The sequence below is a fragment of the Nycticebus coucang genome, chromosome 4 (genome assembly GCF_027406575.1).
Source record: "Nycticebus coucang isolate mNycCou1 chromosome 4, mNycCou1.pri, whole genome shotgun sequence".
Lineage (NCBI taxonomy): Eukaryota > Metazoa > Chordata > Mammalia > Primates > Lorisidae > Nycticebus > Nycticebus coucang.
The window spans coordinates 121,907,354-121,921,752 of NC_069783.1; the positions used below are offsets into that span (position 1 = coordinate 121,907,354).

Below are 14,399 nucleotides of genomic sequence, written 5' to 3' on the forward strand. Positions count from 1 at the left end.
TCCTGGCTTATAATTTTTCTTTCTTTCTTTTTTTTCTTCTTTGAGGTAGGGTCTCACTCTGTTGCTCTGTGTAGAGTGCCGTGACATCATACCTCACAGAAACCTCAAACTTGGGCTCAAGTGATCCTCTTGCCTAAGCATCCTGAGAAGCTTGGGACTACAAGTGCCCGCCACAACGTCTGAATAGTTTTATTTTTTATTTTTTTTAAGAGATGGAGTCTCACTTTATCACCTTCAGTAGAGTTCTGTGGTGTCACAGCTCACAGCAACCTCAGACTTTTAGGATTAAGTGATTCTCTTGCCTTAGCCTCCTGAGTAGCTGGGACTATAGGCGCCAGCCACACACCTGGCTATTTTTTGTTGCAGTTTGGCCGGGGTTGGGTTCAAACCCTCCACCCTAGGTATATGGGGCCGGCGCCCTGCCCACTGAGCCACAGGCGCCCCTCTAGTTTTATTTTTTTAGTGGAGATAGGGTCTCGATCTTGCTCAGGCTAGTCTCAAACTACTGAGCTTGATCCACCCATCTTGGCCTCCCAGAGTGCTAAGATTGTAGGCATGAGCCACTGTAATTTTTCAGCTTTACTGAAGAGTCATTGAAGTATGCTATACTGCACATAATTAAAGTATCTGATTTGTTTACCTGTGTATCACCAGGAAGTCATTAGCACAATTCAGATAACAAGCATTTCCATCACCAGCAAAAGTTTTCTTTGTGTCCTTTGTAATTCCTCCCGCCTTCTACCCCTGCCCCTGGTCAACTTCTGATCTGTCTGCCACTACCATTTTCAATTTCTAGACTTATATATAAGTGGAATAACATAGTAGGTACTCTTTCGCCTGGCTTTAGAGATTTGTCCACATAGCTACACGTAGCAACAGTTCCTTTTTACTGCTGAGTAGTAGTCTGACTACTACTGTAACTGGTGTGACTGTAACACAATTGTGTTGTGTGACTGTAACACAATTTATCCATTCAACTGGTGCATGCTTGAAGTGTTTTGAGTTACTTTTGACATGATGAAATTACTATGAACACATGTATAGGCTTCTGTGTGAACACTGTAAAAACCTAAGGGAGGGTTTGTTGGGTTGTATGCTTAGGTGGACTGTTTAACTTTATGAGCGGTTAAAGTCCTTAAAAAAACTTCACTTGCCCCACGTCCTTAACAAGACTTCCCTTTTTTTCCCTCCCAAGACCTTCTAATGGGCAGGTAGTGCTGGCTCATTGTGCTCCTAGTTTGCATTTCCCTGTGGACTCGGATGCTGAGCATCTTCCGTGTGCTTAATGACCATTTGTACTTTGATAAAAGTCAAACTTATTTTGTTTATGCATTTTTTATTCTCAGAAACCTTAGCCTTGTCCAAGGTCACAAAGATGTTCTTTTTTTTTAGACAGAGTCTCACTATGTCATCCTCGGTAGAGTGCCATAGTGTCACAGCTCACAGCAACCTCAAACTCTTGGGTTAAGCAATTCTCTTGCCTCAGCCTCCCAAGTAGCTGGGACTACACAATGCCCAGCTATTTTTGTTGTTGTTGTTGTAATTCTCATTGTTGTTTGGCAGGCCCAGGCTGGATTTGAACCTGCCAGCTAGGATGTATGTGGCTGGCGCCCTAGCTGCTGTGCTACTGGCACCAAACCTGTCCCATTGTTTTTTATGTCTGTATTTTCACCAATACCAAATTATTTTTCTTTATTTTTGCTGTTGTTGTCGTTGTCATTGTTGTTTGGCAGGCCCAGATGGGGTTCTAACCTGCCAGCCCTGGTGTATATGGCCAGTGCCCTAGCTGCTGAGCTATAGGTGCTGAGCCGCCAAATTATTTTGGTTACTGGAGATTTATATTAATTAGGTCTTAAAATCAAGTACAGTAAGTCCTCCAATTTTTTTCTTTTTCCAATGGCTTTGGTTATTCTGTGTTGTTTATATTTGCACATGCATATTAGGATCAGTTTGCCAATTGCTTTAAGAAAGCTTGCTGGAATTTTGATTGGAAGTGCATTGAATCTAGAGTTTGATTTGGGGGGAGATAATATTTTAATATTGAGTCTTTTAATCTATGTACATGGCATATTTTCCCCTTTTAAGTTTTAAATGTTTCAACCATTTTCTTTTTCAGTAGAGGTCTTATAACTATTTTTAGATTTATTTCTAGGTATTTTACATTTTGGTATACTATGATTACAATTTTTCTTTTTTTTTTTTGAGACAGAGTCTCACTGTGTCACCCTGGGTAGAGTGCTACGGCATCACAGCTCACACGAACCTCCAACTCTTGGGCTTAAGTGATTTTCTTGCCTCAGCCTCCAGAGTAACTGGAACTACAGGTGCCTTCCACAACACCCAGCTATTTTTAGTGACTGAGACTCACTTTTGTTTAGGCTGGTCTTGAATTCCTGAGCTCAGGCATTCCACCCGTCTGGGCCTCCCAGAGTGCTAGGATACAGGTGTGAGCCACTTTGCTTGGCCTCTGCCTGTATTACTTATTCCCCAAATGCTGGTAGAATTCACCACTGAAACTATCTGGAACTGGAGATTTTTTTCTTCAGGAACATTTTTTATGACATTCAAAAATTTAACTAGATATAGGGCTATGTGTTTTCTGTTTCTTCTTGTGTCAATTTTGTTGTGTTTTTCAAGAAATCAGGCCATTTCATCTAGGTTGCCAAATTTGCTCCCATAAAGTTATTTGTTGTTTATTATTAACCTTTTAATGTCTGTAGGGATCTATGGTGATAACCCCCTTTTCATTCTTGATATTGGTGATTTGTATGTTTTTTTTTTTTTTTTCTTGAGACACAGTCTCACTTTGTTGCCCTGGGTTTGAATGCCTTGGTGTCATCATAGCTCACAGCACTGGGCCTGAGCTCAAGCAATCCTCCTGCTTCTGCCTCCCGGAGTGCTAGGATTACAGGTGTGAGCTACGACGTATTCCTTTTTTCTTGGTAAGTCTAATTTGTCAATTTTGTTGCTCTTTTTAAAGAATAAGCTTTTGTGCAGTTTTCTCCATTGTTTATATTGTTTAATTGATTTATGCTTTTTGAAGACAGGAGTCTGTAATTTTGTTTTATATTTCTCCATTTAATTCTGTTAATTTTTATTTTTTTTTTGAGACAGAGCCTCAAGCTGTCACCCTGGTAGAGTGCTGTGGCATCACAGCTCACAGCAATCTCCAACTCTTGGGATTAAGCAATTCTCCTGCCTCTCCCTCCCAAGTAGCTGGGACTATAGGCACCCACCACAACGCCTGGCTATTTTTTTTTTTTTTTTTTTTGCAGTTTTGGCTAGAGCTGGGTTTGAACCTGCCACCTCCAGCATATGGGGCTGTTGCCTACTCCTTTGAGCCACAGGTACCACCAACGCCTGGCTATTTTTTGGTTGCAGCCATTATTGTTTGGCAGGCCTGGGCTGGACTCGAACCCACCAGCTCAGGTGTATGTGGCTGACACCTTAGCAGTTTGAGCCACGGGCGCGGAGCCTAATTCTGTTAATTTTTTTTTTTTTTTTGCAGTTTTTGGTCAGGGCTGGGTTTGAACCCACCACTTCTGGCATATGGGGCCGGTGCCCTACTCCTTTGAGCCACAGGTGCCGCCCAATTCTGTTAATTTTTGATTCAGGTATTTACAGGTACTGTTATTTGGTGTATAGATATTTTAAATTATGGATGCCTTGAAAAATTGTTCCTTTTCTCGTTATGACTGTCTCGTGTTATCTCTGGTAACTCTCTTTGTCTTGAAGTCAATTTTAGTTGATATTAAAATAGCTACTGCAGCCTTTGTAGTCTCTACTATTTGCATGGCATTTTCCCCCTCATCCGTATATTTTCAAGCTATCTGCGTCTTTACATTTAGTCTGTCTCTTTTGAGATACCCTATAGTCTTTTTTTTTTTTTTTTTTGTAGAGACAGAGTCTCACTTTATGGCCCTCGGTAGAGTGCCGTGGCCTCACACAGCTCACAGCAACCTCCAACTCCTGGGCTTAAGCGATTCTCTTGCCTCAGCCTCCTGAGTAGCTGGGACTACAGGCGCCCGCCACAACGCCCAGCTATTTTTTGGTTGCAGTTTGGCGGGGGCCGGGTTTGAACCCACCACCCTTGGTATATGGGGCCAGCGCCTTACCGACTGAGCCACAGGCGCCGCCCCAACCCTATAGTCTTTTTTATCTACTCCGTCAATCTCTGCCTTCTAACTAGACTAGAGATATTAACTTTTAATTTTTTTGGAGACAGGGTCTCCATCTTGTTGCCCAGGCTATCACCATAGCTCACTGTAACCTCCAATTTCTGGGTTCAAGTGATCCTCTTCCCTCAGCCTCCTGAGAACTTGAGTCTACAGGTATTTGCCACCATGCCTAATATTTCTATTTTTTGAGGAGGTAGGATTTTGATGTGCTGCTCAGGCTGGTCTTGAACTTCTGGCCTCAAGGAGTCCTCCAGCCCTAGCCTCTCAAAGTACTAAGATTACAGGCATGAACCACCATGCCTGGGCTTAGAGACTATTAACATTTAATATAATTATTGATATAGTGGGCTTTGGTCTACTATTTTACATTTTCTGTTTATCCTTCCTTTAACTTGATTACTTCTGTAATGACAAAAAAAAATAAGCTTCTCAGTTCTCTCTTTCCTTCTTTCTTTTGGATTATTAGAATATTTTATCTTTTGAATTTTTGGCTATCACTCTTTGGATTTTCTTTTTGATAGATGCTCTAGGGATTACAACATAACTAAATTTTTAGTCTTCTTAGAATAAAAATTGTACCACTGCAAGTAAAATGCAAAGCTTTGCAACCACATAGATCCTTTAATCTCCAACATTTATGTCATACTTGTCAGACATTTACATACGTTAAAACCCTCACCAAGGTTATCATTTGTTTTCAACACCTGTATACATTTTATTTTATTTAAATAAAAAATATTTAGGATTTATTTCAAGGCCTAACAGCATTCAGAATGGCACCACTGTAACTTATAATAATAACATAACATAATTCATATTAAACTTTGAAAAACATAGACACCATTAACTAACCCCTAAACAACACACTATCTAATTCTCAAAAGCAATTGCTATTTCCCAAAACGTAAGGTGATAATAGAATATCACAAGTTTTTCATCCATTGAAAGAGAATATAATTAGCAGCAAGCTAGTCAGGTAAAACAAATATTTTTACATTTTCCATTTGTGTTCAGTGTTGCTTCATAAAGCCTCTGATAATTGAGGCTTCCTTCAAGTGTAGAATTTCTATCAGTAAAAACTACATGTTCTAAGCATTTTTATAAAGAAATGTAAACTGCCATCATTTACCATAAATTCATACACCAAAAAGTAAAATGCGACCAAACTGAATATATATCCTTTCCTCTTTTGCAACAGCTTTAGATGTTTTTCTATAAACTTTATATTTGTATTAAAATTGGACCTAACTCATTTATGCAGATGTAGAGGAAATTATTTATAGTGACGGATCTTTAAATCACCTCCGACTTACTTCTACCCTTCTTCCCCATCACCTCCAAATCTATTGCCAAAGTGACCAATGTGGCAATGTGCTATTTAAGGGGTCTAAAGTGATGTGCAATCTTAAAATCCCTAAATATCCAACGTTTTAACTTTCTATCAACATGAACAAAAAGACTCAAGTGGACAAAAACCGTAATAGGATAAAAATCCGTAATATTATTTAATTAAATCTCTATATGGACCTTTCTCTCAAGCCACAAGCACCCTTCAGACTAGCATTAAATTACATCATGCATACACAGCTGTGACAGTTTAGATTTGTCCTGGACCATAAAAATGTTTCTGTTTTATAGTTTTATTGGCTGTTAGTTTTGCTAGGGGGAAGACAAACATTTTGTGTTCTTTAAAGAATCAGTACATATAAACTAACAGCTACATGTTCATGTAAACCTTCAGGAAACCTAAAGGTGAAGTCGGTTGGCTTTTTTTTTTTTTTTTTTTATTGTTGGGGATTCATTGAGGGTACAATAAGCCAGTTACACTGATTGCAATTGTTAGGTAAAGTCCCTCTTGCAATCATGTCTTGCCCCCATAAAGTGTGACACACACTAAGTTGGTTGGCTTTTAAAATTTTTTAGAGATGGGGTCTTGCTATATTGTCCAGGCTAGTCTCAACTCCTATCCTCAAGTGATCCTCAGGCCACAGCCTCCTGAATAGCTGGAACTACAGGCATGAGTCATTGTGTCTGACTTTTTTTTCTGTCTAAAGATGCAATACATACATTCACATAATCACTGTTTATATATTTATTTTATTTATTTAGTTAGTTAGAGACAGAGTCTCATTTTATCACCCTCAGTAGAGTGCCGTAGCCTCACAGCTCACAGCAACCTCCAACTCCTGGGCTTACACGATTCTCTTGCCTCAGCCTCCCCAGTAGCTGGGACAACAGGTGTCCACCACAACGCCCGGCTATTTTTTTTTTTTTTGCAGTTTTTGGCCGGGGCTGGGTTTGAACCCACCACCTCCAGCATATGGGACTGGCGCCTTACTCTGCTGAGCCACAGGTGCTGTCCATCGCCGGGCTATTTTTTTGTTGCAGTTTGGCCGGGGCTGGGTTTGAACCCGCCACCCTCTGTATATGGGGCCAGTGCCTTACCCACTGAGCCACAGGCACTGCCCTTATTATTTATTTATTTATTTATTTAGAGACAGAGTCTTACTTTGTCGCCCTCAGTAGAGTGCCGTTGCACCACAACTCACAGCAACCTCCAGCTCTTGGGCTTAGGCGATTCTCTTGTTTCAGCCACCGGAGTAGCTGAGACTACAGGCGCCCGCCACAACGCCCGGCTATTTTTTTGTTGTAGTTTGGTGGGGGCGGGTTCATACCCACCACCCTAGGTATATGGGGCGGGCACCCTACTCACTGAGCTACAGGCTCCGCCCTCACTGTTCTTATATTGATGATATAGGATAGCATAGGGAGATACAATCTCTTTTAAGTAGGATATTCTTGTTTTTAATTTTAAAAACGAATTTTTTTTTTAAAGAGGGGGCCTTACTGTGTTGCCCAGGCTTGCCTCCAGCTCCTGGGTTCAAGTGATTCTCTTGCCCCTGCCTCCAAACAGCTGACATTACAGGCATGCACTACAGTCCAGCAGTGTAGGATATTCTAAATGGAATAAACTGACACTGACAATTGTTCAGAGGAAAAATCAGCTACAGTCAAGAAAAATGCTGAGGCACAAGAATATCTACTCTTAAAAAGAAGTGTCATCCAACACAAAAATGAGACCTATAGTTTAAAAAAAAAACCCATAAATTTACTGTCTTAATATACAAACAACAACAAAAAGCAGAGGGAATCTAGACCACTTAGAATTGAGGCAGCTCTGTACAAAAATTAAAATAGTACAATGATGACTTCAAAGGAAATGACTAAAATGAAATTTCACGTCTGTAATAATACATTGATGCACAAATATAAAAAATATAAAGTCTGAATTTTCTCCTTTAAGTTTATTATAAACTATCAAAGTTTTATTTAATGTATTTACTTTTTTTTTTTTTCAAGACAGAGGCTCACTCTGTCATTCCAGGCAGAGTGCAATGGCATCATCATGGTTCACAGCATCCTCAAACTCTTAGGCTCAAGTGATCCTCCTGCCTCAGCCTACCTAGTAGCTGGAATTACAAGTTCATGTCACTATATCTGACTAATTTTTCTATTTTTAGTAGAGACGAGGTCTTGCTTTTGCTCACGCTGGTTTTGAATTTCTGAGCTTAAATGATCCTCCTGCCTCAGCCTTGCGGAGTGCCGGGATTACAGGCATGAGCCACTGCGCCCAGCAAGCTTAATGTATTTACTTTTATAACTTTTCTCTGCTTATTGGTACATGCTATGCAAGTACGCACATGCTGATATTTTACTATGAGAATGATAGTTCTAATCTCAAACTATAAACTTGCCTTTTTATCCATATTTATTATCATTTCCATCATAAGACACTTAATAACTTTTTAGTGGTACATTTTAATCAACACAGTACATACAAAAATGTTGATTTTTAAATGAATCTTTGTAGTGCTGTGACACGAAGGGTTTAATTTAATGGGTGAAGCCCAATATGGTAACTACATTGTACTGTTTAAACTAATGCTAGTGGAAGGAAAATGATTTTTAAAATATAACCAAGATGAGACTGGAGAGTTATAAGCAGTGAAATACTAGAAATCAGTGATAAATAAGATGATATTTCAACAGTGGCCATTCATTATTTTTCTTTTAGGCACCTGGAAGAAACCGTCTTCTTTGAGTTCCGCATGTTCTGGTGGATCGAGTCGTTTCTGAGCTTCTTCAGCATCACCCTGACTTGATGAAATAGTGACTCTGAAGAATCCAAGTTCTTTTCTGGTCGCGATGGCCGCGTGGAGAAGTCCCCATAGACCTCCTTAAAGGTCTGCAGGTTTGAGTTTCCATGGACTTCCTCGTATTCTGGTAGTACGGGTTCCAGCCTGTGCTCGCCACCATCTTGTGGACGTCTCCACTTCCAACACTGGCCCAACCATAATAAATGCCAGGGGCTGCAGCGGCTGGTAGATTACTACGTGTTCAGGCAAGTTAGTCTCGGCCGCAGTCGGGCAGGAGCCTCCGGACGCCGTCCGCTCTCGAGTCCCGCGCAGCCGCGGCCGGACCCCCAGTATCCCGCGTCCCCTCACACCCGCACCCCCGGATCGCCCCGCACCCCGCGCCCCGGGACCAGCCGGAGACTCCGGCCTGAGCGCGGCCAACGGGCAGGCACAGCCCAGGGCCCAGGAGGCGCCGCTGCCGCCCCCGCCCGTGCCGCCCACCCGACAGCAGCTACCCACGGTCTCAGAGGCCGCGTCTGCAGCTGTATATATTATTGTAAACGTAAGAAGACAAAATAATTCTTTATATTCATCCAGCATTTACCATTTCTGTTGCTCCTCCTTCATTCCCTAAGATCCACGTTTCCTTCTGATATCACTTCCTGTCAGTATGAAGAATTTCCTTGAGCTTTTCTTGAAGATCCATTCTGCTGAAAATAAATTCTCTCAATTTGTCTTCATCTGAGAATGGTTTCATTTCACTTCCATTCCTGTCTAGGTTGCTTTTCCAGAATCCTGCTTTCATTTTTCAGTGACCTCAAGTAGCTGCTTTCTCATTTTGTCTGGTTTTTACTTGTAATCAGTGGGAGAAACTCAGACTGCTATGCTGAACTAGAACGATCAAACTGTATTTTTTTATATCTGATCACTTCTTTGGCAAAATATACTACTAAATTAAAATCAGAGCAATAGGGCCGCGCCTGTGGGTCAAAGGGGTAGGGCACTGGCCCCATATGCTGGAGGTGGCGGGTTCAAACTCAGCCCTGGCCAAAAACCACACCAAAAAAAAAAAATAATAATAATTAAAAAATAAATAAATAAATAAAAATCAGAGCAATATACTATATTGGCATGTTTCCAGTTGCCCAGTAGATACATAACCAAATAATTACAGATAATGGCATGTTCAAGAATTACATTCTCCTACCCAGTTAGACATCACTGATAACCATTCCCTGACATTCCCATGACTGGAATTACTGGAGTTCTTTTAAACTCCTGGTAGCACCAGGTATTTACATTGTCATAGCCCTTCTTAGTCACTGTTGATTAATCTAGTCTATTTCTCATTTACTTCTGACTGAAGATTCAAACTCTGAGCCTTTAGCACAGTGCCAACCTGATCCACCTACCTCAGGCATACAGTAGATGCTCTATAAATGTCTTTTTTTTTCTGACACAGAGACTCACTCTGTCACCTTGGGTAGAGAGCTGTGGCATCATAGCTCACGGCAACCTCAAACTCTTGGGCTCAAGCCAACCTCCTGCCTCCTGCTCAGGCTGGTCTGGAACTCCAGAGCTCAAGAAATCTGCCTGCCTCAGTCTCCCAGAATGCTAGGATTATAGTGTGAGCCACCATGCCCGGCAATATTTCTTGAAGGAAGGAGTAAATGTATGCTGATCCTGATCCTTCAGATCTCCCTTACACTTCCCTACTTTTTCCTTTATTGATAGCACTTATCACATTTTGTTGTTTTTTAGAGACAAAGTCTTAATCTGTAGCCCAGGCTGGAGTACAGTGGCATGGTCATAGCTCACTGTAACCTCAAATTCCTGGGCTCAAGCAATCCTCCTATCTCAGCCTCCCAAGCAGCTGTGACTACACAGGTGCACCACCACCACGCCTAGCTAATTTTTTTATTTTTAATTTTTTCAGAGACAGGGTCTCACTGTGTTGCTCAGGCTGGTCTCACATTCCTGGACTTAAGTTATTTTCCTCAGCCTCCCAAAGTGCTAGAATTACAGGTGTGAGCTACCACACTTGTCCCAGATCATTTATCATAATTGCTACCAGTTTTCTCCCTAATGTAAGCTTCACTAGGGTAATTCACCTGTTGAGATACAGTGGCATTATCAAGCATCAACAGTGATGCTTCTTCCATGAACATCTTCCATGGTGCAACATAATAAGGTACTTAGTAAATATTCATTGAATGAACAATTTCGAATCCAAGGTAAGCAGTCCTTCCTTGCTAATATGCATGACAAACTTTTCATTTAACTAAGGGAAGTTTTAGTATATTCTGGAAGAATCCAGAAGGCTGGCTCTCCCCTCGGTCCCAGCGCCTCTTTCCTACTTGTTCTGTGGTTGCCGTCCTTGTCCCTGCCTTTCAAGTGGCCTCCTCAGGAAGGTACTGAGAGTGGGAAGATTGTTTCTACCAGGTGTTAGGAGCAGAGACCCACATTCCTTCTTTCTGGTTACTCTGCCCTAAGAAAGACATATCCCTAACAAACTTGTAGAGGGAACTTTTACAAAAGCAGCACCTATAATCTCACAGACATAGGGCCTTTTCACAAGTTACCTAGACATTTTTTTACGTTAAGAGAGAAATGAATGGAACAGACTACAGGAAATTTTTCTGCTTTACACACAATGACTGGATGTCCTTTTGTGAATGGGTCCTAAAATCAGGTCTCAATTCGGACCTGACCGGGCCACTTACACTGGACTGAGCTTATTTCTCCATCTGTAAGAGGCTAGGGTAGTATTCCATCCAGGGTAAGCACAAGCACACAATGCAACGCACACCATCTATTTTTCTTGGAGAATTATGTATCTTCTTTCTATCCCTGTCCAGTATTATTTTTAGATGTACCCAATACAGAAATGTCAATGAACTGATAATTATAAAAGGTTATAGGATTAGGGTTAACACATGCTGCTAATTATTTTGTAATCTTATGAGTGTACTTGTTTTCATCTAGCACAGCACAGTGAACATGACTGGTCACATTTCTCTGAGATAACTGAACATCCTGTAGCATATAAAAATGATCTGCAGGTCATCATTCTCAAGAGCAATTTCCAGCGTTCAGGACTTCCAGCCTTAAGAATGTGAGATCCTGTCGAGGTCGTTCTGACCCCCAAATCACATCCTAGAAGTTAAAATTTTCACTATCTTATTGTTATACATATGTAGGTCACTCCAAGATTGTATTTTACTTCCAAGAAACACAGTTGACAGCGTCCTTTCTGATTCATCTGTGCAAGTTTCAACTTGCTTGGCTTATTGGTGTTACCAGGAGGGCTTCATTTCCATCTGCGTGGATTTTACATTTCTTGATTTTTGTATTTCTCAAAACTTTCATAATGACCCATGTATAAAATTGTTCTAATAAAAGCAGAATATGAGGGGAGAGAGAGCTGTGATTACAGTGGGATTTCAAATACTTGGGTATAATGCCTTTTCCTTAGCCTTTTGAGGGTATCTTATTTCTCTCTTCAACATCAGCTCCTCTGCATGACGGGCATGTGGGGGGAGGGCGTGCGTGTGTGCACACTGTCTTTTTCTGTTCTTAAGGGCAGAAAGATACAGTCGACCACTTGCCCACATCAAACAGTGCAACATTATCTTCAGCCCTGTAGAAAAACTTGGAAGACACAATTTTACCTGAAAATGTTGAATGGCTCTTCTTAGAGCAACCGAGGCCGTGGAGAACAATTTCAGGAGGGAAGCTCTCCCTCTGAATTATTAACTGGTGAACCTAGAAGGGAAATCTCCTGCTACAATAACACAGCAAGGCAATGTGATGAACACTTTTATTTACAAATATAATTAAAAGCTCTGACAGTTATCATGCTCTTCCTTGGAACCTGAAAAATGTTTTGTTTTTAAAGTGCATGCAAAAGAAGTAAAGCCTTTTTTTTTTCATCATTTTTTATTGTAAGAAAATACACAGTTTGAAAGTGTGAATAATGCAATATTTATGACCAAGATATGGGACTTAGGAAAGGGAAGGGATATAAAGAAAAAAGATCAAGATGATCTGATTGAGAGACAGTGTTGAACTCCAAATACTGAATTGGAAAAGGAGGAAGGTGGGGAGGAACAGGAGGAGGAAGTAAAAAAATTTGATCAGAGAAACAGTTAAAATACAATATGAAAATAAGTAATACCTCTCCTTAAATTCCTTCTATACACAAAATACACGATTTGCCAAAGCCCAATTTGTGCTACTGGGATTCTGTGAGCTCCTTAAGTGTATTCACATCCTCTGCAACAGCAGAAAATGATTATGATACAATCAGAATATGCTGAAGACAAGTTAAACTCTTGCCAGCAGGTTCTTAAAAATCACAAGATCTCTTCACCCCACCCCCCCATCCCCAAAAAAGTAATAATATGTCACCACTGATATGTACATCACAATTAGTTTCTGTAAAATGTATCAAATTTTCAATCTTTAATAAAACTTTGTTTTTTTTTTTTATTCCTGATGAATAAATACCAAAAAAATAAAATAAAATAAAATAATGCAGCAGCTAGTTAAGGTGTAAGGCTGCGGATATTGTGTCTCTCTCCCCCTTGGCATTATTATTATTATTATTTTTTGCTTTACTTTCACAGATTGGTGGTAATGAGTGATTGCTTAAAGCGATATACATCCACTTCTTTGTTGTTGTTGGTTTATTGGTTTTGTTAAAACTGTCTCGAAGATTTTCACTGACACATTTTGAATCACATCAATACTGTGACGTGTACTATGAATAAAAGAGACGGCCAGGTTTTGGCCAGCACTGAAAGTTGACACGGGGGGAGGAAGGGGCCCCTGATGGAGTAAGAATAAACAGGCACTAGTCCGACACGATGTCAGTAAGAGTAAGAGAGAGAGAGAGTGAGAGCAACGCCCGTTAAAATGGGGAATGTGGTTTTGCAGGGTCTGAAATTTTTTGTTTTCTTTTTTTTTTTTTTTTTGTAAATGGCAAAAAATTTAACCTCATCTATAGTCCTCCTTAGGAAAATCTAATGTAACCAAATTCCCAAATCCCATTCTGAGGCTCTCCACGTCAAAAGTTTCAATCTCTCGCTCTTGCCTTTCCAATAGGTACTTTATTCTCTCGCTGCGTTCCTTCTGAAGGGCAGCCAGCTCCTCTTCAATCTGAAATAAGCACAGTGAGTGGTTGTTAATGGAAGGCATCTCCTGCCCGGCACCCCTGTGCACACATCACACACACACACAGGAACTAGGAGTGACCCAGGCTGAGGAAGACCAAAAGACTCCTGTGATAAACGTATCTAATTAATTATATTTAAAACCTGCTCACAAGAATAAAAACGTTTGGGGCCCACGCTGGGGTAGCAATGCCATTCTACCAAGCCAAGCAGCTGGGCTGATTTAGGTCACTGTCTTGTCTTAGCAGGAGACGGCTCAAGAGAAGTGCAAAGACACTCAAGCACAATTAGATTGTGCTGCTTTCCCATAGAGAGCCAAACGCCTCCTGGGTCATTAGTAATTTAGTTCTGCAACAGGAGCTGAGAAAATAGTCTGTTACAGTGGTGTCAGGAAAAGTAACTGGAAGAAAGTGCAAATAACTGGTTAAGTAAATAAATGCTTAACAGCTTTGAGATGCTTTATGAAATCTTTTCTACTTCATAGTCCCCAGAATATCTAAAGCAATGAATATTTCAACTGGGAATAACATTTAGTATGCATGGCAACATCTGCCTATCTTCATTTTAATTTTTTAGCAAGTGCCCTGCTCGTGATTTCTCTTGGTTTAAAAAATAGCCCAAAAGCCCCTTTTGCCTTTGGCTTCCTTGTGCTGTTGGCAGCCGTGCCATTTGCTCACAGTACCTTTCACACGTCACATTACCCCCCAGCTACCTGTGTCATTCCTCTGGCTGTGAGGGTGGAGGGTTTCCTAGCAGAGTAGGATGTGGGGTCACCATTATCCCAGTAACTTCACAGTTTTGAGCCTTAGTGCCCTGGCCTGTAGAACAGGGACACGACGCCTACCTTTCAGGGGGTATTAGGAGCATAAAGCAGGTAGTAAGTGGAAAATGCCTAGTTTCATCCTCCTCGA

The 14,399-nt window shown here is 40.8% G+C and overlaps 1 protein-coding gene across 8 annotated transcripts in view; it reads right to left on the bottom strand.

Annotated features, from left to right (window-relative positions):
• Window positions 1–12,120: 12,120 nt before the first annotated feature.
• Window positions 12,121–14,399, bottom strand: part of TAOK3 (TAO kinase 3) — a 177,294-nt gene continuing 175,015 nt past the window's right edge. For all 8 annotated transcript variants that reach the window (XM_053587889.1, XM_053587891.1, XM_053587885.1 and 5 more), the window contains one exon: window positions 12,121–13,474. In XM_053587889.1, coding sequence (XP_053443864.1) covers window positions 13,313–13,474 — 162 coding nt within the window. In that variant the 3' untranslated portion in view covers window positions 12,121–13,312. The remainder of the gene's footprint in view (window positions 13,475–14,399) is intronic.